We start from the raw sequence: 27,258 nt of genomic DNA, 5'->3' as shown, positions 1-27,258 counted from the left end.
ATCGAACCGACCCCGCGCGCACGCCAGTCTCACGGCACACGGTATAGATAGCACACGTCCATTGCTTCTGTGTGTTGGTGTGTTATGCTGGTGGTGGTCGGGGAGCTCATCATCAAACATCAGTCTTCCCTGCCTTCCCTGCGTTAAATGGGGCGCTCACGGACCGGACCGGACCATCCCACCGCATCCGCACGAAGTGCCAATGCTCGCATAAACCATCGGATTTTGTCCAACTGCTCGTGCGGTGTTTGCTGACTTCTTTTCTGTGCTGAACCGTGGCCCTCTCACTTTGCTCACAAGCAAATACACAAACACTCACACCTTCCAGGAGGGGCAACCACGAGAACCACCCAGTCGCGAGGGAAATTCGGTACAGGTCATTCCCGGGTCCGTTCGGTTAAGAGTAGAAAAAGATGTTCCGTTCGATTATTCTATCTCTGCTAGAAGCTATTGCCATTTAGCGGGTTCACTCTAAGCAACGATAGCTTACACTATTCCAACCCTTTCGCCTCTCCGCTCCAGTTTACATTGTACGCCAAAAAAGATCAATTTCTTTCGGGGTGCAGCAACCAACACCAGGCGCGCAGGCAAAACTCTTTTATTTGCACAAAAATACACACCCATCCGCGCGCGTGTGTGTGTGTGTGTGTGTGTGTGTGTGTGTGTGTGTGTGTGTGTGTGTGTGTGTGTGTGTGTGTGTGTGTGTGTGTGTGTGTGTGTGTGTGTGTGTGTGTGTGTGTGTGTGTGTGTGTGTGTGTGTGTGTGTGTGTGTGTCCGTGGTGGCCCCATCACCGTTTACCGCCGTGGGGCGATTTATTTCCCTTTTTTTCTGCTTCTTTGCCCCCCCCCCCTTTTGTTTTTGTGCTGGAAGCGGGGCTGCGCTCAAAGAGGTTTCGGTCCGGCGGGCTATTTTCCATTCGTTCACGCGTCCACGCGCAAATCGAGCATATTTCTCGAGCGACGGCGACGCTGGTTGGCAGGAAAGGGCAGTCCAACAACGAGAGAGAGAGAGTGTGTGTGTGTGTGCCTCCTATATCTCGCGACCATCGTGCCAAAAGGTAGAAAAGACAAAAGCCAGATCCAGCCAGAAACACGCAGCCAAAAGCTTCCGCCCGCACCGCAGCCATCTTGTCTTGCACCTCCGTCACCTCACTAAGTGTTTGGGCTGGGGCAGCAGCACAGCAAAAAAGGCCCCTACGCCAGGCCCCATCAACCGCGAGCGGCTGGCTTGTTGACTCATTCTTTGCCCTATTTTGCTCTTTCGCTCATACTGCCGCTGCTGCTGCTGCTGCTGCTACTTGGGGAACGGCTTGCCCGGGGTTGGGGTATAGGTGCTGCTGTTGGGGTGATGGAAACAATAATGACCACACAACACCCTTTCATTCTTCCGTCCACCCCTTTTACTCGGGGAGCGAAAGGGGTGTGGGACTGGGCCTCAGTGCGCTCGCAACGTCCATTACGAAACATCATCCACGGTCCTTTCTTTCACCTCCTCCACCTTCCTGCGGTACGCGCGTGCTCTACGCCCCGCGTTACACACAAAGAAGTCGTCGCTCTCAAAAGCCAGTTGACGGGGGGGGTTTTGGGGGAAGAAAATTGACAACAGCAAAAAAGTACATGCTAGTGTTTGGCATTTACACGTCAGTCCCGAATCCGGCCCAGAAAGGGAAGGCATTGATCCGAACGGCAAAACGATGGCAGCTTTTTGACTTCTTGTGGCGACACTTTTGTTTCATCCAGCTAGTGACCTTCGCACCGTGAACTGGAAGTTTGGAATGTCTATAGACAATCAAACGAACATACTTGCTAAAAACAGTAGCTCGTTTAAAGTCTTTCTTCTGGGTTAGACCTCAGATTCACGGTTTAGCAACATCTCCGTCATCTAGATCAGATCTATAAGGGACCAACGGTCTATCCTCCAATGAATCGATCAACATGTTATGATTTGTAAGCTCATGAGAAGCTGGAGCATTAGAACTCGACCGATGTCCTCATAAATAGACCCAAGCATCTACAATTTCATGATTTTCGTCACCATTTATTCTTAGACACCAATTCGAATGATGTGCTTATTTAGCATCTTTGCGAACATGAAACATTGCCCAATCCAAAACTGAAAACACCCCCCTCAAACCTTGCAAGCCTTGTGGAGGAATAGAAAGAATGTGCTGGTCCGTGGGAGATGTTGGGCAGACATCACCCATCACCTCGCCGCTGCTGGCAAGACGCATTGAAACAACAAAACCCAAAGCCATAACCTAGTACGATCCCGGGCGCCGTGTCTTTTTGCCCGTGCCGATTCTGGCCCAACTGTGGGGCGGAATGGTGGCGCGGCAGAGCAGAAGAAGCCCATCGACAACGAAGGCATCCGCTGGTCCAAGGGGGTGTCGGTTCGGTGGGCGATATCCAAGGGGTGGGGTGAAGCGAAACCCGTCGACCAGAGGAAGCATGAAACGCACACGAAAAAATTGGTCTTTGCCAAGAAAACGTCCAAGCGCACAAGCAGGCGGGATATAGCGCAAAGGGACAGTGTGGAGGTTGAGAGCATGTCGTGGCTGGGTGTGTGTGTGAGAGAGAGATAGAGAGCGAGGATAGAGAGGGAAACCGGCATGAAGCAAGTTCGAGGGAACGCACGAGCATTTAATCGCAGCAAGCAGCAAGGCGGAAAGAAGCGAACGATGGGATCGCCAGATAGAGACAGCGCGATACCGCCAAAGGTAGCCCCAGCGATGTCCCGCGCGTCCGTTCGATTGCGTTTTAAATGAAACACAGCACAACACAGCAGAAGAAAAAAAAGCCATGAAATGGGGGCCGCCGCTTTTAGTGGACTGTGCGCGTGTATGCATATTTGTGTGTGTGTGTGTGTGTGTGTGTGTGCGTGTGTTTGTGGAAAATGAATGATTTATTTTAACCTTCTTTTACGGTGCCTTCGGCAAAAACCACACTCTCCACACCTGCGCACACCCTTTTTCGAGCCACCCCCCTCCCCCACACCAAAGTCGGGTTGGAAGACGCTCGCAGGGGTAGCTTTGTACACGACGCACTATTACCATTCCACCCGAACCGTCGTCTGTCTGCTGTATGCAAGATCTTCACTCAAATCGAAGCAGGCAATGCAACACTTGTGAGGCTCTCGTTTGTGCACTCGTTATGATCGTGGAGGTCTGCGGACAAGCTTGCAAAAGGTGAAAGCAAAGAGAAGAGAAACCTTCGGGAAGAGGTGTTTGTTTGCCCAATTAGGCATGCAACTGACCCAAAGAACGACTAAAGATATGAGTGGTAAACGAATCAAAAGTAAGGCAACACAACATTCTTGACACTGATTTTCCTATCAAACAGGGAGAATGTGCGGTACTGTTTCACTCATTTTAAGTAGAAAATCATTATCACATTTCTCTAACGGCAGCGCCTCCAAACGATTAGAGTCCGAAAGAGGTGAAACTTGACGGACTCTTCATTCAACTCCAATACACGGAAAAAAGGTGTAGTAGTATCTGTTACCCCTTTAACGGGAGTGTTTCATATTTTATGAATGATTCCATTCCTGGAAAACCGAACTGCGGCTTATCAACGTGCGGTATTGATGGTTTTCCAGAAATTCTCACTAGCCGACAACGCGGTAAAGAGTAAGCTACCGGCTAGACACACACACACACACGCCACATTATCAATGAATATTTCGGCGGGGAGTTTTTTCGCACAAGCAAAAGCGTTTTTATTGTTTGTAAAATGTACGGCAGTGAGTCATGGAAGCGGGACGACATAAAACGCAAGCAACTGCGAATCGACAGTGCACACATACACAAACAACCACACGCACTGATGCTTTCGTTTATACCCCGCGAGTTCAAGGACTCAGGCATCGCCAAATGGCACTCGGGAAGACAATGGGAGCTCAATTCGACTATTCGGCGCTGCTCTCTATTGCACTGCATCATCGCTCTGGAGTACGATTGCATCATGCGCCACATAATGGCAAGGATGAAGTAGGAGATGAATTGTATCTCATCCATGACAAATTACCCAAAATAATCGGTTGAAAAACTTACCCGTGTGGAACAGCGCTGCAGCATGACAAGTGACTCCAAAATTTCTTCTATTTTAATCGCATTTCTGAAGCACCCAGCACAGCATAGAACCATCGAGGGAAGCAATCACACGCACGCAGTAGAATGTATTTCTGTATGTTTGTTTGTAAACAATTTGATCTGTTTCACAAACAGCACCACCATCGCGCGGCACCATGATTTTTGATAAAGGGCAAAATTCCGTCCAAGAACAACAATCAACCACTACAATTACCTAACACCCCAGCTTCTTCGGATAGCAAAAAATCCCCAATCGTTCTCGACGTATGGCATACTACGATTGTTCCGTCTTTTTTTTTTTTTTTTGGCTATTCGACCATCGATGGATGCCAGCTCGCGGCCACTGTCACTGGCAAAACGCGAAAATCAAACGGCAAAGCGATGATGACACGCACACCAGCGCACCGGGGCCGCAGCAGTACGCGCAACGCGTTAAATTGGAACACAAAGAGAAGCGGTAGGCCCTTTTTACCGGCCAGCTCGCAGGCACACACATAGCACTGCACGCACACCACTACCACAGAAGCGCACGTACACACAAACACACGCGCGAACGTGCGCACACACACACACGGTAAAGCTGTGACGATAGACGGTTTTTGTTTGCATCTAATGTTCCTCTGCACTGAATGTTTTAGTTTGTCTTTTTTGCAAAACATAAAATTGGCTTAAAAATAGAATCCAACACTATAACACGACGTCTCACGGTGTAACCACACACACACACACACATACACACACAATGCTTGGTAGAGGTTTTTTTATGAGTGCAAAAACTTTGCATCCACACTCACGGTCACGGACGCTTCTTCACCCATCACCCAGCGTTTGCTGCGATTGTTCGTAGACTGGCAATCGTCGAGCGGATGAATTTTGGCAACATACTAACCAGAAAGGGAGAACCTATTTTTTCTATGACGACACCAGGCAAACAACACAAACTGTGGCAGTGCGTGAAGTGAGCCAGGTTGTTCTAGACTTTGCCCACGAGCATCAACACATTAATGTAGCACACTCCTCTCTATTTTAGTAGTAAACAAAACAAGCTCTTTCAACCCACCGAACAAGCATAGACCACACACACGCACCAGCCTGTACCAGTGCCTGTACGCACTTTTTTGCTTGGCTTACGAAAACGGCTTGAGTCGTACGCTTCAGGTGAACAACCGTACGGGTAAACTGACAGACACCGAATGCGTCTGGTGCGTCTATTCGGAGAAACGTACGAGCCACCTTTTCGAACAACTCTTTATCCGTTCTATTTACAACCATGTCTGGCTTTATAATAGGATTTACCAGCATCATGGACTGTGCGAAGTACGTGTGAAGATTGGTTTACTATTTGTGCAAAATTTAACTTCTTATTTTGTATTTGAATTTATTTATTTATTTGCAAGTTAATATTTAACTGTGCATCATAAAAAAAAGTTTGGCTGTGGACAAGAAGGTTACAAGGGCCATAAACTAGAAAATTCGTTTCAGTGATGACCTTTCCCATCTAGGTTCGAACGAACGTATAACAGTGTGCTTGATGTTGTATAATTTGGTGCGCGACCAACCAGGGTTTAGCAACATAACCAAACCACACTCAACAGCCGCTGTCCTACTGTGCTTCTGTGTGGGGAATTGTTAACTGTTTCTAAATTAATAAATATTAAGAACATTTGTGTAACTTGTTGTATGTTATTTTATAATTGTACATCGTAATAAAAATAGTGAGATAGTTATTAAACTATTAAAATATAAACAATAATAATACAGAGAAAAAAGGGTGAGAATTTAATAGTATTCCTCCTTCCCTAGTTTTAAGTAAAAATTGTACAGCCCAGTGAGGCAAACAATTATGAATAATAATAGAATAATAATAATAATAATAATAATAATAATAATAATAATAATAATAATAATAATAATAATAATAATAATAATAATAATAATAATAATAATAATAATAATAATAATAATAATAATAATAATAATAATAATACTAATACTAATAATAATAGTCATAATAATAATAATAATTATTATTATTATTATTATAATAATACTAATAATAATAATAATAATAATAATAATAATAAAAGTATTCACTTGGGAACTGTGGCTAATGGTATGGTTTAAAATATCATAAAGCCGGTTACGTGGTATAGTCGTCAAATTGCACGAGAACGCATCATATGAGTCACTATACGCAGTACTGACTATCCTGGTATGTGAAATATACCAACCAGTACTCTGCCACATTGGCTTTAGCAGCGCTGAAGAAAATAAATAATAAAAATAATCCAGAAATAGAAAAAAAAATACGAGGAACACAAGTGGTAATGCTCGTTAAACAAGATCAGGCTAACTTGCTGTACATACTTACAGAACGTAACAAAGAGCTTGTTTCGTTCGAATGAAAACTAACATAAAAAATCAACACAAATCAGCATTCAATTTACAATGTACAGCAAAGTAGTATATCAAAGATACTTTTTTTTTAATTTACTTTATACTAAGTTATCGTTCTTAATACAAAATGCTTTTCTATCACCTGACACAACCATTGTATACAAGTTGAATATACAACACCGTACAAGTGCATCAAGCATGGGAAGGTCTCACCCATGTATAAAAAGACAGATAACGTAACGTCCAATCATAGCGTTGCATTTGCTGATAACGTTCATACCAATAACAACAGTAGTCGATAACAAAACTTTACTAAAAATGGTCTTTTTTCCGGCAGAAAAAGAGTTTAAATTCGTTGAAAAATTCCGTCTCTGTGCTTGCGCTTAATTACCAACCAAGCTGACTGAAACGCTTCACGGGAGAACGACTTTGTAGCACTTTGTTTGCGATGGTCGCCATTTTATAACAACACACACAACAAAGATTGTTCGCCACGCTTTGTTGCCGCTTGCCCTGCCGTGTGTGCATGAAAAAGCCAGTTATAGTTTCAGTAGGCGGCCTTATTTACCGATTCGTTTCACCTTCCGTTCTTTCTACTTAATTCAACAGGTGTGTAGTAACGCAACAAATGCAACGCAATACGCAATACGCTCGCGTATCAGGCGCATGAAAAAAGATTCGTTACTGAACCAAAAAAGGTGAACATTTTATCAATATTTTATTACACTTAAAGAAGGAATCATTTTAAGCCATCACTTTTGCTCTCAAACATTATCCTTATCTTAGTACCATTATTCTTATCAAACATTATTCTTATCTGTCAAATCAACTTTTTCATGATTCTAATTCAAAAAAAATATCCTGTTACTCTTATTTCCCAAACAACACAGTAACAAAATTCGATTATGTACAAGCAATACATACAAAACCGATTCTAAAGCCGAATGGGGTAGCGCGAATGCAATAAACAACAAGCACGTTTCAAGCCTTGCTTGCATGCTATGCATTAGAATTTGCAATTCACCATAAACCACCGCGTCTATGCGAGCTTCGGCCAATCGTGAACCACCATGACGTTCAACAATTCCCCACCAAAGAATGGCGAGAATACACGAACAACGCAAGCGATGATTTTACTAAGCCGTCAAACCGATTCGTACGGGTATCTCAGTTCCTTGGCATATCGAATCAACATTACCGTACCGCTCAGTTTGCCCTTGAATGTCTGTCCACCGACATCAAAATCAGCCGACCCTTTGGTCATTGGTTCCAACTCGCTTACGGCATGCAGTTTTACGTACCAGCGCGAAACATCATCCTGCTTAATACAACCCCACCCAAGGGGAGCGAGATCCAACGAGCCGCCTTTCGCCGATGTTTTTATGTCTTTATTGCCCTCCTCACGGAGCTTTACCCCAACTCGAGCCCTTGCGTCCGCTGGTACTTCGCTGATACTTCTGCAGCGCGCATACGATCGCGTACATACATGCAAAAAATGGAAGAAAACGCATAAAACATCACACGCCTTAAAACTGCATCCGAGCCTTGGTGAGGACAATGATCGAGATGGTTGCGCTAAGCTTATTCACTACAGTTTCATTCGTCATCACACTGGAATGAATCGAGCCGTCGGTCGACTGGTAGTCTCGATGAGCTAACCCAGCGGTCTGAGCGGACAGTGGTACATAGTACCGGATATACATTTCCCAGTTCACCTCAATCTAGCCTCTCCGAGCCAGCAGTATAGTAAATATCAGTCAGTCGTCTACTTTCAAGCAGTTCAGCTCGCGTAAACGAACACTTTGCCCAGTTCTACTCATCTAGCCTCTCCGTGTCAGCTCGTGTTAACTAACGCTTCCAATGGTCAATCTATCCCAAGCAGCGATTGAGCGGATTTACGCTGTAAGCAAATTAGTCACCTCTGTTCAACGTTCTTTATTTAAGGTTTTTCATCCCCAAACTCTTTCCTGCTTGAATAGGAACCATTCAGCAACACTGCTCTCCAGCATGTCGAGTTGCTGTGCACCCTCGTGGAAGGATGTCGCGATGCGTTGGCCACGTGGAAAAGCTTGCCTGAGCGAAACATGATCGAAACAATCGAGATAGCGCAACGTTGCTGTGCCGAATACCGCATTGTGCATTCCATCGTATGCCGGGACGAGTTGGAGATCATCCGTGTGTATGCCCGGTTGATCGCACTGCGTTCGGAATGGATAAAACTGCTGACCATTGTAAAGTTTCTAATGACCGACTAGCCGTGTTTGCAATTTTTATTTTGTAATTATTGGCCAAATGTTTAGTTTGTTAAGCGCACTCCACATATATGTTTCTCCGCACCATTTCAACGTACAAACTGCAAAGGAACCATTCTCTGTACGATGAACGTTTTGAGCAATAAAGATTTGTATACACTACATGTTTCCCCCAATCGTTAAATGACACAAATTCCATCCGAAAAGGGTTCGCTAAGGTCTGTGCAGCTATCACAATTTCTGCTAACTATCACACAAATCGAAGAAGAATATCACACACATAAACAACAATTGCCTCTTCCATTACAAACTTAAAGAAACTTAAAAATATCAAACAATTGGGTTCGTCTTCTGCTCTTAGATGCAAATTTGTCATCATGTTTAGAAGTGAAAGACCACGCCACTGTTTTTGCAGGAGGATTAATGCATATTTATTCTTATTTGCTCATTCACAAACCAAAACAAACGCATGCTATACAAAAACGAAAAAGAACCGAACAAATTACACATGATTCTGAGCGGCATATGTGGCCAGCAAATGTTTGGTGACAAATTCGGAGAAGTTCAGGTATGTAACCAAGGTTGAATAGTTCGGGTCTTCGGTGCGGTTCTGACGTTCCATCATTTTCTTTTTGGCTTTTAAAAGCATCAATTCGCTGATCATAACAGAGATCGTTTCCAGCATCGTGTTCGAGAAGGATCGCTGCTCCGCATGCGCCATATTCCACACCTCAAAGGACAGGCTGGCTAGCTCCTTCAGCAAATTGTAATGGTTTTGTTCCTATGGTGAGAGGAGACGTATGAAGTAGGTGCTGTTGTGTTCTCACAAAATGAATAGCCTTGCCTTTCCTTACCTCCATCGATAGGCTCTCAATGCGGTATAACAAAGCACGAAAGTAACTAATATCAAGTGTAAGAGAAGACTGCTTTTAGGCTAACACACGGCTCGGACACGTTGCGAAACACTCGATGGCGAAAAACGAAGCGAACGCGTTGAAGTCACAGGAGGGATTGAACGCAACTTCATCATCATCGTCACTGTTCCCCATACAGTATGGGGTAGAGTTCCTTCTCCATTCAAACAGCTTCGAAGACATCGGCCATGCAGTATGGAGATAGTTTCTTCTCCATTCAAACAGCTTCGAAGCAAACGTTGCTTAGCCCCCAAACGATCGTAGGCTTCAGGCGGGGGGTGGCTATATTGCATGGGACTACAGTTTTATTGCCCGGATGCATTGTCCAGTACCGCTGGCCTTGTAAATTTTATTACGTGCGAGCAGTCGATGTCCGCGGTGTGTATGACTAAGCCCTTCGGGGCACAAATCAATGCATGGATAATGTGCAGCTGCGGATGCAAAAAACAGGCGGATGTGAGGCCAATTGTGCCAATGTGTCTATAGAAATAGATTAAAAATGAATTAAAAAATTCCTCGGCTCAGTACACTTTTAATGCCATTCAACACGAGTGTGTGTATGTGTTCGAAGGTGTGAAAGATCGTTCAAAGCAACTGCAGTATAAGTACGACTCATCAATGACTCATCAATGACTAATTTAACTTCTGCAACGGAAGTGGATGGTGTTTGGTGGAAACATTTTTAACATTAGAATCTTCCCTACTATCTTACTTATACTACAAAACTTCAAGGGTTCAAGCCTCATTTGGAACGACTCCCGTAGCAAGGTACTGAATCTTCGATTTTCAAAAGTGAAACAGAGCTCCCCGCAAAAAAAAAACACTCTTTTTGTTTGGAGCTTACAATTAGAAAACTACTTCCAACGTAGCGAACCTTTTAGTAGAGGAAAAGAAACCCTAAAGATGATCATTCAAAATGATTGTGTGTTTTTCATTCCTTTTTGATGAACTTATTTGTAGCAATATCACTTTATTTGCTATTTGTTACCTCAAAATTCGAGCACAACTGCTCCTTCATTCACTGCTAATCGGCGGACATGTTCAAATTCTCGAGACAATGGAGAGGGAAACGACGGCGAATGGTTGAATCGGTAATTTAATTCCCCCGAACAGAAATTCAACCCCACTCTGAAAGCAACGTGCGATCACGCAGCGTGAATAATCGCTGCTAAGCATGTTTGTGACCACTCCCCCCAAAAGAAAAAAAAAACAAACACCCCATAAGTAACGTAACATGAACAGATTCTTTATTAAGCGTTTTCAATCGAAATTTTTAAGCCAAACATTTCTTAAAATTCAACCACTTTTTAATCATTATTTATTGAATTAATCAACATTCATCCATCCATGTTCCGAAGCTTCAAGTATATCATTGAGAAACATTTTCGTCACCTGCCAAGCAAGCCGACGATCGTCAAGCGGTCTTAGCAGCTCCCTCATCTCCGGACAATCATTTTCGGCAACCACAGCGCTCAGCGAGGACCAGGTTTGGTTTACGTAGTTGATTTTGTCCCGATAAAACTGCCAATGCTCTGGTGGTAAGTACAGGTTGGCGTGAAAATGTGTGCCCGTCCATGTTTGGTATATCCCATACATCCAATCGATGTGTGCCACAACATCATTCGCAGCAACCAGCACGTACAGATACTCCGAGGCCTGTTAGTATGAAGAAAAAGTCCCTCTTCTGATTCTAATTCCAACACTTAGTGACACTATTTTGCACTTACAATCTCTTCTACAGGGTCGGGGATCATACTGAGATCCATGGAAAACGCAACTGGCCAAAAACAAACACTGAACAAAACAGCCCACGTTGTACGATAGTTGGTGAAATGAGTTTGCAAAACCGTTTGGAGAACCGTTTGGAGGTATATCAACACTCTGCACGTTGTTGCCGTTTGAAGCGAAGTTTGAACGCGACTGATCGCTCTGCACGGATTTGTGTAATGTGATAGGGCGCGATCGGAAGTCGGGTATATTGTTACACACACGACCATACAAGGTTTGATCTACGTGTGAGTACGACCGAGCATTAAAACGATCCCGCTCTGTGATGGGGCAAGAGAGCAATGGATGTCCTCAGCCATTGGAGAGTGCTGTATGGGAGCATGAGGCTGTCTGGAGTAGTCTGGGATGGGAAGTAATATGCACACAACGACAATACCTTTTTTTTTGCAAAACAGAGCAGAACAGACCGGATGACGAATAGGTTCGGTAGGTTTTCGGGTTCGGGTGAAGGTCTATACCACGAGTTTCGAATGCAAAGATCGAGTTGGTGGGAAGTGTTGAACCGAACCTACCATTCGGAACGAAACTACCGTTTGCAAACTAAACCTATTAGAACCAACAAGTTTAACCTAGTTCCGATCATTCCGTTTAAGGAACATACTAGGTTCGCTCCGAAGCGCGCATCATCACAAAGCCTGAAGAAGTTGCGCTACTGCAACAATCTCAGAAAGAGCGAGCTCGAGTTGAAAGAAAGAGATAGAGAAGGAGTAGAGACATGAACCGGCGAGACCCTTCAACGTTCCGCTCCAGCCGATACACTCACTACTCTCCTCTCTCGCAAACTACCACACCTTTCGGTTTGTGACTTATGGCCCCACATCCTCTACCCTTCTCCTTCCCAAGCCCTTCAAGGTTAGTCCTTGGGGACATCCATTAATTACGTAACACTCGTAGAGTACTCTAGTAGAGGTGATATGTTGAATGATCATGCAAACTATGGCCCCCTACACCTGGCAAGGGGATTTAGCAACGAAAAGGTAATATTGAGTGAATGATGATCCCTTTTTCGCGTTACGTAAGTTATGGATTCTACACGCACTTCCCATCGAGCAAGTGTACAAAGTCTTGCAGGTAAAATGCACACCATCACCATCACCATCACCATGTGTTGAGCAACTTGTTGACGTGTTTAACTTACCTCACAATCTGCCCTCGTGGAATCTCCCCGATTTCTTGCGCAGTCGCTCCCAGATGGCGCCACATGTTTCCGCTCGATCCGCCATATTAGCCAAGGCCGAAGGGGTTTGTATTGCAGCAGACACTTCACGGGCCTCGACCGGCATTCAATGTTTGTTTTTATTATTTGCACTTTGAACAAACACCATTGTTGGAGGGGGAAGAGGAGGGGAGAGGGGAGAATAAAAATGCCACACGCAATACACGCAGTTCCATTAAGCCCCGCAGGAAGCAAGCCACTTCACACAAAGAAACACACTCATACGATCGCACAACACAGCTTCTATATCCTTCAACACGCAACATTCACCCTTTCACTCGATTCACCAGGTACAATTCCTCGGTGGAAAGGAAACAAAAGCTTCGCCGGCGAGGTCCTGGGTGCATTATTAATTTCCTTTGCCGTTGAAAACATAAACAACTCCCTCCCTGCAAAATAGATATACAGATCGGTTCATGCAGCAAGGTTTGACAACAAGCAAGCAACTGACAATTGACGATTTGACAATCAATACGATCGTGTTGGGATCAGATCTGTATGCATTTTCCAAATGGTTTAAAATCTATAAAAGAATTGAAAAATCCACCAAATTAACAATCTAACGATAAACCGCCAAATTATATCATTTCCCATTAACTATGGCCAGAAAAAATCTATATTTACTTCTTCAATCTGAGGCGAAATTTGAAACATGGGGCGGTAATCTTCAGGGTACCAACCTTGCTGAATAACTTGTTGCATCACGGTGAAGCGTTTTTAAAAACTAGGCGGAGCATAATTGGTAATTGGTGGTGGGGGACGAAATAACTAACCGCCATTGCTCCAATTGATTACAAATATGACATCACTAGCAAAGTTGCGATGAAGCATTCAATATGAAATTACCGTTTAAAATGAAAATTTATCATTAAAATTCGAGTATTTTCATGTTCTTTTACTCAACAGTGAGACCAGGCAGAGCTCGTGGAAACTGTTTTGCATTTTCAGCACATTGTTTGCTCAATCACCTGTGCAGGTGAGTTTTGATTTATTTCGTTGGTTTATAAGTCCATCATTGGTTGGTCATTGTCCATCGTTCAAAGAATCCAATCCATTTCTATATAAAAAGAGCGATTAGATTAGGTTTAATATTAACAACACTCGACAATGAAGAGAAGAAACTGCATTTATGTTATTCTGTATAACAGTTTTTCGTGCTATTTATACTTCATAGTTCAAGCGTTATCACATTTCGCTCCTACGGGCGAAATCATTTTAACAAAAATCGAAAATTTTAGCAAAAGTCAACAAAATATTGTATACTACTCTGTTTTCAAGCCTGCAAGTCCTACGTTCGTGTAAATGAATAATTGAATTGCATTATTTTGCAATTTTTGCACATTTTGAACAATTACAAAAGAAAAAATCAACCTTCCCATCCACAAGCCTGCACTATGGGCGGTTGTTTTGGTCAAAGTTCCCCTTCCAAGCGGCAGCTGTCACACGGTCGCGGCATCACGCGCTGTCAAACTTCGTTCGTTTGCCGCTATTTGCCGCTCGGCCTTCCTTCGGTCTGGAATGGAAAATTAAAGTTACAAACTCGTGCGTCTCTTTCCGATTCTGTTCTGTTTTTCGCTCAATAACCCAAACGTTCTACCAGCGTAATAAAACACACATTTCTAGTTTTATTCGCGCACATTGCTGTGTGTTTGCTAGCGGCGTTTGTTTGTGCATTGTTTCGTGCAAGTGTGAAAAGTGCTTAGTGTGTGTGAGTGCGTTTGTTTTATCCAGTGTGTTTTGTGGTGGTGTACAAGAACGTTGTTAAAAGGTTAGGGGGAAAAGTGTAAACATATTCATCTGCTGCGGCACACTACTACCCAAAGATTACTGTTCCTGTGTGTACCGTGGAAGCAATCAGCAAAAGTCCCGAGCAGCGCCGCCCATCGAAGCAACCGGAAAATCTATTCTGCCTCGGAAAACGGCCCCCCAAATTGCGGTGAAAAACCATCCTCAACCGGAAACGCACCGTTCTGGTAAGTGAAGCGTACCAAAGTATCGGGTCACATGTATCCATTCCGCCCCCGGTGTAGGAAGCAGAGGGCAAATCTTGAAACGATTAAAACTCTCCCGGGAATCTTCTTCTTGTCTGTATCATCAAAAAAACACCCCGCCACATGTTGCACACCACGTTAGCGCGATCTAACGCGTGTGTTTCTGGGTGTGTGTGAGTGGGTGGGTGGTGTGGCGAGATTTTGGCACTTTTTTTTCGTTTGCTTTTGACCGAGCACATTTCACATATGAATAATCTATTCTGCCACACACCACGCGCACACAGCATAGCTTCAGCCGGGTGGAACGATAAAACAAAAAAAAAGAAACACACTCACACTAGCATGCCATGATGTTGCTATGTTGCCGGTTTTTTATTTGTGGGAGCGGATTGCCTTTTCCCATCACCAGATGACTCACGTGTGCTGCGTGTGTATGTGTATGTGTGAGAAAGAGTGAGAACAACGATAGCACGTCTGCAAGTGGCTAGAAAGAGAAGAGGGATACATTTTACAGGCCTCTAACAGGGGAAGAAGCATAGCGAAGCATAAGATCGGGAGTGATATGTTTATGGGGCCATTCCCGCACACCCATGTTTTTTGTTTTAAATTGATCAATTAGGTAACAGATTTATTGTTCCTTTCAGCAAACACCAGTCCAGAAGCTTATCAAAACCACAAGATCCGTGCGACGGTCGCTGAGGCATGTGCCGTTGGGGGTATGCTGGAAAGGAAGAAAACCGCCGGCATGTCTGTCGGTCATATGTGCAACATTGTGAAATTGTACGGGCAGAAAGTCGAAAAAGGAGAATAGCGGTGGCCAACAAACGCACACACACACACACGCATGCCGGGTACGATTTCCTCTGACCCGCGGGGCCGTTTGGCGACTGAAGAGAAAGTGAATATGACAGCGAATGTTGCTGTTGAACGTTACTGATTACAAATTCTGCGCACCGGTGGCCTTTCTATTGGGCCACAATACAACAGAAAACGGGACATTTACGGAGGGTATGTGGTCGTACGTGGTTGTGCACGTTAACCCCACCGACCGGTCGAAAAAGCCCCGAGTAGACGTATAGCCGATAAATACGCCAACATCTCTCCCGCCCCACTACTAACACGTGCACTAACGCAGGAGGCATGGCGCACGCTACAAGTGGTTGTGGTTGCGCAAGGGGAGGCTTGGGGCGTATCACATTTGATCAATGTGGTGGTTGTCGGTGTACATTGTAATAGTACACACACACAAACATTTTACACCCTTTCTACTACTTTATTACGCTAATATCGACCCACATAGTGTGACATCTTCATGTTGGCGCTTTCGATTCAGTTTGTCATTTGAAAAAAGAGCTTCAAACTGCTATCAGTTCCAAGGCGCCCCCGAGATGGATCATTGCACACAGCAAGCTCAAACAGTACCAGTTTGCCATACAGAACAACTATTACATTTAAGTGGCCTGATACCGCACCGGAACAGCGGCAATTCAAAAAAGGCAAGGAAAGTAAACATTCATTAGTCGCAAACACACACACACACGCTATGCAGTCATATCGGCTAAAAGATGTTGATTGTGTAGTAGATTGTATTAGAGGTGGGAGAAAAACATACATTAAACATAGCACGTGTCAACACCACAGCGTTGTTGTTTTAGCGGTGAAATGATTCATTCCTTCGATCCCGCCTGTGCCCCTGTACACGCGCGTAAACCGTGCAGAAACGATCGGATGATCTTGATCGTTGCGGGGAAAGGGCAGAATGCTCGCGTCCAATTGATTGGGTTCAATTTGTTGGCATTTTGTCGGTCAAAGTCAAAGTGTAATGGTTTAGCCGTCGGCTGCCGTCGACGAATAGTAGCGTGCTCACTCGTCTGGTTGGGCTATTTTTGTATCCCCTTCCCAAATCACCAATTGTACGATCGATAGAATGACGCTGGAGCATAAAATCCGTGTCGAAATGTGCCCGCTTGCACGGCTTGAATGAAAAACTTTCATTACATTCATCCCTTGTGCAGTGTGGTTCAATTTGCTTTCAGAAAATCGGTGCAATTGCATAAATAATGATAGCGTGTGTGTTTGCGTGTGTGTGTGTGCTTCCTCCAGGCATTTCAGTCAGTATCTAGTACAAGGCTCCGACATGAGCAAGGTGCTCTTTTTGATTAAGCACTGTTGTCGCCTGATGTCTGTACGTTATGCAGCTTTGCAGCTAGGGTAATCGGGAGTCGTTTTTCCAATTTCACAACAGAACCATTTGCTGTGTAACATACTCATCCCTCCCCACAACGGTCTATGTCTTTGCTGGATCACCTTCATGCTATGTTGTTATGCTGGTGTGTCCCCATGACCCGGGATGCGTGAAATGCAAACCTCCCTGACCAAATGAGCCAGTCGTGTCTCTAATACGGCCGTGTCGTTGCACTGCCGTTGGCAGACTGGTAAAAAACGACACCATGGAGTGGCAATAGCTCTGTGGCATTTGCCGATAGACGGACTATCTTTCGGCTACCGTTGCAACCTGTTTGACATTGGCCGTGGCTATCTCAGAATTCTATGTGTTGTTTCGCTATCTCTCCGTCTAGTATCGAGTTACAACACGGTCTATTACACACCGTTGGTACGTTGGCTTGTTCCAGTGTGTTCGATACAGAGCGGAGGCGGTGGTTAAACGCGTACCAAATAACACTCCGATCGATAATATCCGTTCTTCAAATAGTTTTGTTGAAAGTAAGTCTTATTTAGGATAATTTCTTAGTATTGTAATAATTCCCAAAGATTGTGTTAGTGTAAAAATGTATTCAAAAGTATGTATTACTAACATACTCGTTTTAAAAAGGGTTGATGTGTCATCCGTCCCTGTGGTGGCCGTTACGACATTATCCCCAATGTCTGAGTGGCTCCACAACGTGTCTGAGCATTCGCCCGCGCTCATCTTTTCCATCTCGTCTGAGTCGTTAAAGTACTCCACAACCTTTACCTTAACCCTCCCCCGGGTTCCGATAAAATGTGCCCACACACAGATAAGGGCAGATAAGGAGAAGGTGCGCCCGTACTGCTGCTGCTCCGTACGGCGCTTGTCGTGCGCTCTTTGGTGCAATTGTCGCGTTCTTGAATATTATATCAACGCTCAGCAGTTGGCGCAGTGATTGCTACTGCTGCTGCCGCCGCCGCCGTCGTCAGGTATTAGATAATCGCTTAAGAGTAGATACGATTTAGTAATGGATTACTTGCCGATGTGCATTAAAAAAGCTAATCGAATTAAAAGCCCCGATCGACTCTTATCTTAAGATTGTATGACAGGAAGCTAATTGATGGGCTCAAACAGAATTGGGGATATATTTTGGGATTGCTCATTGATTCACTCTCCGCATTGTTTTACCGCTGCAAAATGTGTCACAAACGTGATAAGGTTAATGGGGCTATTTTTATACTTCAAATACGATCATAAAACCCCACGCATCGGAAGGGGTTTGAGCAATAATCGTGCCGAGTGCAACGTGATCGCGAATACGTTAAACTCCTCATTCGCTGGGGGGCATAATACAGTGTGACACGCGTCTCGCGAGGTGAAAACTACACGGCTATGGTGCTCACAAACGCACACGCACACATAGAAACAAATTTCAGTCAGCTAATGCCATGTCACATTTTGTTAGCACTGTTTGGCTGGCGGCTGTTCTTCTAACCTTCCTTTCTGGCCCCCCAGAATGTGCGCTAGCGCAACCGCTAATAGCTGCTAATGTGCATGCACAAAGTGACGAATTGACGTGGGACGTGTGAAATGCAGCCAAGATGAGCGTTCGACACATGGACGGCGGATGAAATTCGTACCGAAGATGTGTGTTTTAGTGAAGATGTAATAGGCCACATGTGGTTTTGGAGTCGTGTTGTGTTAGGGTATTAATTTGTAGTTTTATTTACCTTCTAACTTGTGGTTGTGGTATTCGTTGAGCTCTTGCAGCTCCAAAACTCTTGTTTACAAACCGTCTCGAGTGCTGTTGGAGAAATCCTTCTGAAATGTCGTCAAAACACGACATGCATCTCACATGTCATGGTTCAAATGAAGACAACATTCTTGATTTGTTTGCAGAAGTGTTCCCGCGTGCCCCTGACGTAACGTGTATTACGTGCTCAAGTGTGTACTGTTGTCTCCCAACAATTAATCATATGCCCATCTTTTATTTCTTCCGTACAGAATCTCTCGTTTCCGTCTAAAAGTGTTCTATTTCATCTACAAAAAACAACACACACAACATGCCAGTAGACGAGGAGCGTACAGTCATACCGGATGTGCCCCGTGGACCGCTGTGTGATTACCGTTCGAAGGCACAGTTTAACTGGAAAGATTTTAGGCTAGTGCTAGAAGATAAGGAGCTGGTTAAGATCAAAGTAAGTTGCAAAGAAATGCATACAATTCCACCTCCTTCTCCTCACTGACGTTCTGTTTCTTCTCTTAATGCAGTACGACATATGGCGCCGGTTAGAGAGGGAACCCCTGTTTGCCCCGGTCACGTCCACGCTGTCGGTCGATCAGCAGAAGGAACGGGCGGCCCGTCAGGTGAACCGTATCGCCGATCTGGAGCTCGCCCCGCCCGAAATCTACTCGAAGCCGTACAAGTACCGGGTGCGCTATCTCATGAGCATCAACGAAGCGCTGCACGCGGTCTGCCCGAGCCTGTCGGTGAAGATAGCGCTCGGCGTGGGGCTGTTCACGAACTCGCTGCTAGCGATGGGTACCGACCGGCACCAGGAGATCTACAACCAGGCGTGGAACCGGGAGATCATCACCTGTCTAGCGATTACGGAGGTTTCGCACGGCAGCAACACGAAGCGCTGTCGTACGACGGCCACGTACGATCCGGCCACGCAAGAGTTCATCATCCACACGCCCGATTTCGAGGCGGCTAAATGTTGGGTGGGCAATTTGGGCAAAACCGCCTCGATGGCGCTGCTGTTTGCCATCCTCTACACAGCCGACGGGGAAAACCATGGGCTGCAGGGCTTTCTGGTGCCGATTAGGGACCCAAAAACGTTGCTGCCCTATCCCGGCGTGACGGTGGGCGATATTGGCGAGAAGATTGGGCTGAACGGCATCGACAATGGGTTCGTGATGTTCAACCACTATCGTATACCGCGGGAGAATCTGCTTAACCGTACCGGGGACGTGACGCCGGAGGGTGTGTACGAGAGTACGTTCAGTGAGCCGGGCAAAATCTTGGGTGCCGTGCTGGAATCGTTCTCGGCCGGACGGTTGGGCATCATGCAGGAGTCGTCAAATACGCTGTCGCATGCGGCTGTGATTGCGGTGCGGTATGCGGCACTGAGGAAACAGTTCGGCACGGATAGGAACGGTCCGGAGCAGTCGATCATCGAGTATCAGTTGCATGTAGGTAGTGGGAGATCGCTTTTAGTGAATGAACTCCATTAACACACTCTCTCTTCCATCTTCTTTCTGTAGCAATGGCGCATCTTCCCCTATCTGGCCGCTGCCTGCGTACTTAAGGTGTCCGTGTTTGCCATGACCGAGATCTATCTGGAGACGGTGCAGAAATCGCAGGCGGAATCGAACGGGTTCGAGCTGCTGACGCAGATCGTGTCCGAGATACACGCGCTTGTGTCGTCCTCGAAGCCGCTCGTCACGTGGACGGCACGCGATGCGATTCAAGAGTCGCGCGAAGCGTGTGGCGGCCATGGCTATCTACGGGCGGCCAATTTGGGCGAGCTGCGCAACAACCACGATCCTAGCTGTACTTACGAGGGGGACAATAATGTGCTTGGGCAGCAGGCCTCAAACTGGCTGATTAGGCAGTGGAAGAATGCGAAGGTGGAGAGTCCGGTCGGGACGGCTAGCTTTATTACGCGTAGGGATGCTATACTGAGCGGCGATTACGATGCACTGCTGCGTACGGGAGTGCGTCTCGAAAGCACGGAATGTAAGTGTGGAAGCAATGGGCAGAGCGAACAATGATTAATCGGTGTATTTTGTTGCAGTTGTCAGTCAGTGTTACGAATGGCTTATGTGTTGGCTGCTGAAGCAAAGCGTAGCTCAGATGGAAGAAGCGAGTAAGGCTGGCGTGGACACGTTTACCGCACGCAACAACTGCCAGGTGTACCGTGCGAGGGATCTAAGCCGTGCGTACGCCGAGTATTACGCATTAGAGAGCTTCAGGTAATGCCAGTTTTTTTTAAAGAATAATGGCAAAACCATCACTATTTTACTAATATTTATCATTTCTTTTAGATCCCGCTGTGCTCGAGCCGATGTAAACGCAGATCTGAAGCCAGTGCTGTTCCGCGTCTATTTAATCTACGGTTTGTGGTGCCTCGACCGACACATGACCACCTTCTACGCCGGTTCGTTCGCTAAGGGATCCGCATTCGCCGATGCAGTGCGCGGTACACTGCTGCGAATGTGCGGCGAGCTGAAGGACTCTGCCGTAGCGATTGCCGATGCGCTCGCTCCACCCGACTGGGTGCTAAACTCGGTAATCGCCAAATCGGACGGCCGGCTGTACGAGAACATTCAGTCAGTATTCATGACCAATCCGGGTGCGCTCGAGCGAGCCTCCTGGTGGAAGGACGTTATACCGTCCAAGCTGAGGGCCAAGCTGTAAGCTGTGTGCGGGTGGCAGGAATCAGAGTCAGGGTTTTAGAGCAAGCGAACGGTCCGATGTTGCATCGGGAAGAGTATGCAAAGTATTTTACGGGTTTTTTTCTTTTTGTATGTTTTATAGTATTTTTTAAACTGCTTTGTATTTGCGCTCGGCAAAGGCGAGCCAACGTGCCGTCGTATTCGTGCAAACCAACCAGTATATAGTGCAATTTCGGACGTGACGTTTCATCGAACCCTTTACATCTGGTCGTAAAAGTGTAAACTCGTACATAGATGTTTCCCTGTTAAACGTGTATAGTAGATGTGTGTGTATGAACGTTAGGCAAATCACACAGAATATTCGCCCTTTTATGAACTCGTACTTGCGTTTGGGGCAGAGCGGAGCAGCGGTTTTAGTATCCGTTTGTTTTCATTTTCTTGTTCGATTCGATGTATTCTAGTTGTTAGTGAACGACGAGACTCCTCAGTCTCCTTTGTAACATGTTCCTCCCATACCGTTTAGCAGCGGAAATGCGCTCCAGCTAACCCTCAGTTTATAATTTGTTTGATGTGTTCTAATACTGTTTTGATGAAATCTCTTGTTAGTTGTTTCATATCCTTCCTCAAACCTGGAGGCCTCGGCACGCCTCACCCGCAAGCAGGACAAATCAATAGTGTGAAAGAAAATGTGTCTTATCTATATTATATATTCGTACATCTTTATCACGAGAATAGTCAAAAAAAGGAAACAAAACCCAGCCTAGCTAGAGAATGTCTACCGATTAATGTAATTGGATCAAAATTTATAGAAAGAGTAGGATTTACAATCGTGTAACAGTGGCCACGGCCTCGAAAACTCTCCATTGTTCGTCTGTGTGTGTGTGTGTGTTAGTCTGCCTATAAGAGCATGATGGATGTACGTACGTTTAAAGTGTTTGTTGGACGAAGCAGGAAACTGTCTCTCGCTGTCGTTTAGAACGATCCCTGTTGATCGGTGGCGTGTTTCACCTTCCCCAAAAAATCAGCCCACCACAACCCATCGTACCGCGATAGTAACAACCATGTGATGATGTATAGTGAACCCCCTTCCCCCTCTTTGCCTCTATTGAATGTTATCGAATTGAAACTTCCTTTATGTTCACCATTGATGTGTATGTATGTAGGTTTTGCAACAAGTTTTGCGCACTAGCAAGTAGAGCAAGTCCAAGATCCAAGATCAACGATCGCGAAAGGCAGTTTTAATAGTCGTACGGGCCGTTCTTGTGCAAGCGTGCAAGGTGTGTCATTCGACGCGATAGTGAGGACATTAGGGAACGCGGTGCCACGATGTGTAGGAAATGTTTATCTACATGCAAGCAAGAATATATCTATATACACATTCTTATATATACACCAACCAACCACCAAACACACGTTGAATGGAAACAACCGAATACATTATATAAAACTGCGCGTTTCTTGAACGCATCCCTGAGAAGGAACGTTAGTGAAGCATTGAAAACTGAAAAAGCATTCGAAAAGGATCTTCATTTTAGGCTAAAAGACAAACAAGACTGATCTTTAGCATGCATTTATTGATCGATACAATTGACTATATAACGTTGAAACTAAAGCTTCTTCTCCTCGTGTACTTCTCGTGTCGTTTGGAGTTTACATTTTTACGTACAAAATGACACAACGACTGACTACGGTCTTTAACACTGAATGCAAAAAGGAACCAAACCGCTTACTTGTTCTACTGCGCCCAACATCGCCCACTCTCATTCACATGACGCTACACTGTTCATCGTTTTTGTTCCCAACACGCCCAGCCTCCGACCCGTTCGAGGGTGATTTCGACAGCCCGGACGCTCCGTACACCCCTAGCCGGCCGCCACTCTCCTCGTGGTGGAAGTATTTGTCCTTGGGCGGCTTCATCATTCGGTGCCGTTCGACCAGCGCCATCTCTTCACCCTCCTCATTCACCAGCACCGTCGACATGGCATCAGTCACCGTCCAGAGGGCACCCTTCATCACCAAATCCGTCGGTGGATCCGGCTTCCGGTTTGCCACCGTGGCCCAGACCGTCACCATCCCGTTGCCCTCGATTTTGGCCGACTTTGGGAAGCGATAGCTAACCTCGGCCCCATCCACTGGCCGCCGGATCAACTGCCAGCCGGCCAGCGCGTACTCCTGCTTGGACTTGTTAGCGATGCGCACGAACCGTCCCTCGGGATCACACTCCGTCACCTCGATGTCCCCTTTGGCCGACGTCACCACCGAGTAGTCGATCGATTCGTCCAGATTGTTGCGCTTGCGCTTCAGCGACGGCGTTCGAAACAGTCGCGAGCTGGACGTGAATGCGGAACTACCGCCGGTGCTCGTGCTCGTCACGTTCGGCGTAATGTTGAGGCGCGTTTCCTCCGACGACAGCAGCTTATCGTACGCCGCTATCTCCATGTCGAGCGAAATCTTTATGTCCATCAGATCCTGGTAGTCCTTCAGCTGCACCGCCATCTCGTTCCGCATCCCGTCCAGCTGCTGCTCGAGCTTGGCCTTCTCCTCGTCGTACCGGGTGCGCTCCAGCACCAGCCGCTCCTCCAGCGCCCGGATGCGTCCCTCGAACAGGTCCGATATCTCCTCCCGATTCAACCGCAGCTGCTGCTCGTACTGATCGCGCAGCTCCTGCAGCGTCTGCTGCAGCTTCGTCTCGTACTGCTCCATCAGGAAGCCGTCGATCTCGCTGATCTCGCTCTGCCGGCGCAGCTTGCTCTCGCTCAGCTCCTGGCTGTGCACCTGCTCCTTGAACGTGAGCTCCTCCCGCAGGCTCTGTATGTTGTTCTCCAGGTCCACGCGCACCAGCGTCTCGTGCTCGTAGTCCTTGCGCATCTTCTCGAACGTGCGGCGCAGCTTGTCCGACTCCTTGTCCGCTTCCCTCAGCTCGTCCTGCAGCTTCTTGCGCTCCGAGCTGAGCGTGTTGTAGTTCGCGGTCAGCTCGATGCACCGCGACTCGTTCGCCCGTGCCTCCTTCTCCAGCTCGCTCAGTTCCTTCGTCCGGCGGTTCAGCTTCGTGCGCAGCTGCTCGTTCTCCTCCCAGTAGCGCTTCGCGTCAATCTCGACCTTTGCCTTGTCGCGGGCCGTCTCGTCGAGCAGCTTGCGGGCGTCCGCCAGCTCGTGCTCGTAGATCGACTTCAGCCCGGACACTTCCCGGGCGGCCGTCTCCTGGAAGGTGGTCAGCTCGAGCGAGAGGCGTGAGTTTTCCTGCTCCAGGTAGCGCACCCGCTCGATGTAACAGGCCAGCCGATCGTTCAGGTTCATGAGACTGTTCTTTTCGTGCAGTCGGCTACGACGCGACGGGCTGAGGGCCGTTTCCGACGATTCCGAGGCGCTCGAAACGGTCGAGGCGGACGACGACACGGACTGGGCACCGCTGGGCGTATGGGCCGTGTTGCCATTGTTGGTTGCGGTGGTGGAGGATGGCTTTGCGGCCGGTTTCTTCATTTTCTGTGACATTTTTGGTGTGGAAAGATGGAAGCGTCCCAGCAGGATTAACCTCAACGAGAAAGTACGCGTCCGCTAACGCACGATCACTCGTATTTTGATGCGAATTACTTTTGTTTGTCTGAATTCGGGAGTTTGTTTTTGTTACTAAAAGTGATTAAAAAGGAAAACACTAAACTCGATCGTCACATTTGTGAGTTTTTAACTGTTTTAACTGTTGAAACGTTCGCTACTGATATGATGCTTCACACACTTCTGCAGCATCTGTAATGAAGTACGAGATTGAAGCTTTTGTTTCATCGATCGATCCAAAGTTCAATGGCGGTTAGGCAAACGATCTTTCGAAGATCAGTGGTTATAAACATCTGCTGAATATTGTGTTAGTTCTAATGTATGCAAATTGTTATTTAAATTAATTTTAGACTAAGAGATGTTTCTGATTCTCCTAAAAAATTGCTTAAAATAGTAAAATAAGTGATTGTATGGTTTTAGTGGTATTTTAGGTTATCCGTAAGATCGACCACTTACTGACCACTATGCAGTTCAGAGCTGTTATACGCTGGAATGGGAATCTAGTCACATTAATTAGATTTATTAATCCGCTCAGTCCCCCAAACAATACTGTGCCATTGAGTGGATCTATCCCTCACTATCTAACACATATTCCCCTTACCCTACATCGCAGGGTAATTGCATCAGTTGCAACAAGGCGTGCACAATCACAATCAAACGCCGATCTACGCCACTTCTACACTCGCCAGCCCCATTGCACAATCATAAAGGGAATCCTTTTACATATGTAAGCGGTGATCAGTTTCCCGTTTGGTGATGCCCGCCCCAATTAACCTTGAGTACTCCAACGGACGTGGCCACCGACGGCACACCGACGGGGTTTATGGTTGAAACTTTTATGAATCCGCTGAACGTAATGGACGATCACTCTTCATTCAGTTGCTGAACAACGGTTGCGTTTGGTTGCAGATCGTTGATTTCATTACAAGCTTCGGTGGTGAATCTTCTCGGAAAAAACAATCTCTGCTGTCCGCTCGGCCGCTGTAGCAAAAATATGCGTTTCGGAAGATTAATTAGCGGTGTTGTGTTGCTGCTGGGAGTAACCGCGCGTGTGGCAGGTAGCCGGGAGGAACCGAAAACGTTTCCGGGGTAAGCAGAAACTATGGGAACCGCACATCAAAACGTTCTGAGCTTTATAGTGTATCTTTTTTTGGTTTGGTTTGTGTGCTTCCGTTCTTGACCGTAGAGCGTCACTGGTGCTGCCGGCCGTTCTGCCAATTCTTGGCACGATCATACCCACCCTCATACCGGGCATACAGGGTCCACCGGGAGCGCTCCCAGGAGTGTCCGTTTCGCACTCCACGTCCATCGCCACCTCGGTGCACAATCGACCGATCGCTATAAGGTGAGAAACCCATTATTAGATAAAGAAGCTATTGTGTTCCTAATGTCTAATGTCTTAATGGTGATATAAAATCCTCTTGTTAATGTACTTGTGTGTGATTTTCTTTCTTTTTTTAGCCATAGTGGTTCGGTTTCGACAAATGGAAATACGGATGCTGGTTCGGGTGCTTCTGCCGGCTCGTCACACCATGGATCCGTGACGGCCGAGAGTGCTTCCAGTGCGAGGCGCAAAACTGGATTTGCCAAAGCGCCACAGTTGAGCAAACGATGGAGCAAATTTTTCAAAAAGCTTGGTTAAGTTTGGAGAATTGCAGAGAGAGAGAGAGAGAGCAGAACAAGATGAAATTGCGTTAAATAAGAAAATAAAACCCTTCTTTTTGGGGAAATAAAACATACTTGATACTTGATCGTTGATCTGTCATTCAGCTCAAACAATTCAATCATAAACATGAAGACTTTATGAGACGGTTATGTATCCCATCCATCCCTTCCCCATGGCCAGAACGTTCACATGCTGAAGTTAAAACACAATTAATTAAAACCGGGTTGTAATTTTTCACTTTCCAGTTCTGTTTATGCACCGAATTAGCCATTGTGTACCTTCGAAATCCGTTTTTGGGGAAATCCCTTATGGCCAGAACCGGTGACGGGTGGTCGTCGCATCGGAGAAACGTGAAAGCAAAGCTTCTGCAGAGAATCGTCTTCACATCCGGGAGCGACGGGCGCACACTAAAGGAATAAATAATCTTACGTATGCTTAAAGTTGCTTTTTGTACAATAAGAGCCAATTCTTGAACGCTCTTATCGTATGTGTTGTCTTCTAAAGCCGGCGAATAAAACAATCTCAATGTCACGATCGTCGCCAGACTAAACCTCCCCACCCAACAGACCCTTTTCCGGAGGTGAATGACTGACACGACGCGACTGTGTAGGGCGAACTTTGTTGTTGTTGTTTTCAAACCCCGGCTTGTGTCCTTCGCCCTTTACATGCGTACTTCGACTCCATAGCAACGACAAGAGCTAAGAAGCTCTTCAATGCCAACGGTGGTCTACTAGATCTAACGGGAAAAATCGAACGATCATTAGAATTAAAAGTTATTTCAAACTCTCTCCAGAGAGAGATCAGC

The 27,258-nt window shown here is 46.1% G+C and overlaps 6 protein-coding genes across 12 annotated transcripts in view; 3 read left to right on the top strand and 3 right to left on the bottom strand.

Annotated features, from left to right (window-relative positions):
* The window catches only part of LOC120904492, a 68,714-nt gene extending 63,434 nt beyond the window's left edge, over positions 1-5,280 (bottom strand). The window contains exon 1 of one of the 5 annotated variants that reach the window (XM_040314505.1): positions 4,978-5,280. The gene's annotated coding sequence lies outside the window, so the exon portion shown is untranslated. Of the gene's footprint in view, positions 1-4,302; positions 4,949-4,977 lie in introns of those variants that run through there. The other 4 variants (XM_040314504.1, XM_040314508.1, XM_040314506.1 and 1 more) reach the window with 4 other exon arrangements.
* A 2,255-nt stretch (positions 5,281-7,535) lies between these two features.
* On the top strand, positions 7,536-8,879 carry LOC120902708. Its single transcript, XM_040311686.1, has 2 exons — positions 7,536-8,387; positions 8,465-8,879. The coding sequence occupies exons 1-2, from the start codon at positions 8,346-8,348 to the stop codon at positions 8,738-8,740; spliced, it is 318 nt and encodes a 105-aa protein (XP_040167620.1). The 5' UTR covers positions 7,536-8,345; the 3' UTR covers positions 8,741-8,879.
* A 1,997-nt stretch (positions 8,880-10,876) lies between these two features.
* On the bottom strand, positions 10,877-11,740 carry LOC120902645. The gene is made up of 2 exons (XM_040311539.1): positions 11,379-11,740; positions 10,877-11,307 (listed from the first exon to the last, which is right to left on the bottom strand). The coding sequence occupies exons 1-2, from the start codon at positions 11,646-11,648 to the stop codon at positions 10,978-10,980; spliced, it is 600 nt and encodes a 199-aa protein (XP_040167473.1). The 5' UTR covers positions 11,649-11,740; the 3' UTR covers positions 10,877-10,977.
* A 2,392-nt stretch (positions 11,741-14,132) lies between these two features.
* On the top strand, positions 14,133-22,716 carry LOC120901548 (peroxisomal acyl-coenzyme A oxidase 3). Of its 3 annotated transcripts, XM_040309576.1 has the most exons (7): positions 14,133-14,628; positions 15,291-15,497; positions 18,839-19,032; positions 19,106-20,029; positions 20,102-20,576; positions 20,635-20,812; positions 20,885-22,716. In XM_040309576.1, the coding sequence occupies exons 3-7, from the start codon at positions 18,898-18,900 to the stop codon at positions 21,255-21,257; spliced, it is 2,085 nt and encodes a 694-aa protein (XP_040165510.1). In that variant the 5' UTR covers positions 14,133-14,628; positions 15,291-15,497; positions 18,839-18,897; the 3' UTR covers positions 21,258-22,716. The 3 variants fall into 3 exon arrangements, with proteins under 3 accessions (XP_040165510.1, XP_040165509.1, XP_040165511.1); XM_040309575.1 differs by lacking the exon at positions 15,291-15,497; XM_040309577.1 differs by lacking the exons at positions 14,133-14,628; positions 15,291-15,497 and adding an exon at positions 17,284-17,370.
* Positions 22,717-22,789: 73 nt separating this feature from the next.
* LOC120901550 (lamin Dm0-like) lies at positions 22,790-25,014 on the bottom strand. Its single transcript, XM_040309578.1, has one exon. It carries the CDS (start codon positions 24,725-24,727, stop codon positions 23,000-23,002), a length of 1,728 nt encoding a protein of 575 aa, XP_040165512.1. The 5' UTR covers positions 24,728-25,014; the 3' UTR covers positions 22,790-22,999.
* A 542-nt stretch (positions 25,015-25,556) lies between these two features.
* LOC120901551 (PPE family protein PPE11-like) lies at positions 25,557-26,552 on the top strand. Its single transcript, XM_040309579.1, has 3 exons — positions 25,557-25,876; positions 25,974-26,132; positions 26,249-26,552. Exons 1-3 carry the CDS (start codon positions 25,782-25,784, stop codon positions 26,427-26,429), a joined length of 435 nt encoding a protein of 144 aa, XP_040165513.1. The 5' UTR covers positions 25,557-25,781; the 3' UTR covers positions 26,430-26,552.
* Positions 26,553-27,258: the final 706 nt, after the last annotated feature.

This window comes from Anopheles arabiensis, chromosome 3 (genome assembly GCF_016920715.1).
Source record: "Anopheles arabiensis isolate DONGOLA chromosome 3, AaraD3, whole genome shotgun sequence".
Lineage (NCBI taxonomy): Eukaryota > Metazoa > Arthropoda > Insecta > Diptera > Culicidae > Anopheles > Anopheles arabiensis.
The sequence above is the reverse complement of the archived record's forward strand: the minus strand, read 5'-3'. Positions and strand labels throughout refer to the sequence as shown.

Excerpts from the sequence above, each read along its gene's own strand:
- LOC120902708 (XM_040311686.1), top strand. The coding sequence starts at position 8,346 with ATGGTCAATCTATCCCAAGCAGCGATTGAGCGGATTTACGCT. Across the intron at positions 8,388-8,464 it reads CGATTGAGCGGATTTACGCT|GAACCATTCAGCAACACTGC; the intron begins GTAAGCAAATTA and ends CTGCTTGAATAG.
- LOC120902645 (XM_040311539.1), bottom strand. The coding sequence starts at position 11,648 with ATGGTCGTGTGTGTAACAATATACCCGACTTCCGATCGCGCCCTATCA. Across the intron at positions 11,308-11,378 it reads CCGACCCTGTAGAAGAGATT|GCCTCGGAGTATCTGTACGT; the intron begins GTAAGTGCAAAA and ends TCATACTAACAG.
- LOC120901548 (XM_040309575.1), top strand. The coding sequence starts at position 18,898 with ATGCCAGTAGACGAGGAGCGTACAGTCATACCGGATGTGCCCCGTGGA. Across the intron at positions 20,577-20,634 it reads GCGTCTCGAAAGCACGGAAT|TTGTCAGTCAGTGTTACGAA; the intron begins GTAAGTGTGGAA and ends ATTTTGTTGCAG. Across the intron at positions 20,813-20,884 it reads TACGCATTAGAGAGCTTCAG|ATCCCGCTGTGCTCGAGCCG; the intron begins GTAATGCCAGTT and ends CATTTCTTTTAG.
- LOC120901550 (XM_040309578.1), bottom strand. The coding sequence starts at position 24,727 with ATGTCACAGAAAATGAAGAAACCGGCCGCAAAGCCATCCTCCACCACC.
- LOC120901551 (XM_040309579.1), top strand. The coding sequence starts at position 25,782 with ATGCGTTTCGGAAGATTAATTAGCGGTGTTGTGTTGCTGCTGGGAGTA. Across the intron at positions 25,877-25,973 it reads GAACCGAAAACGTTTCCGGG|AGCGTCACTGGTGCTGCCGG; the intron begins GTAAGCAGAAAC and ends TCTTGACCGTAG. Across the intron at positions 26,133-26,248 it reads AATCGACCGATCGCTATAAG|CCATAGTGGTTCGGTTTCGA; the intron begins GTGAGAAACCCA and ends TTCTTTTTTTAG.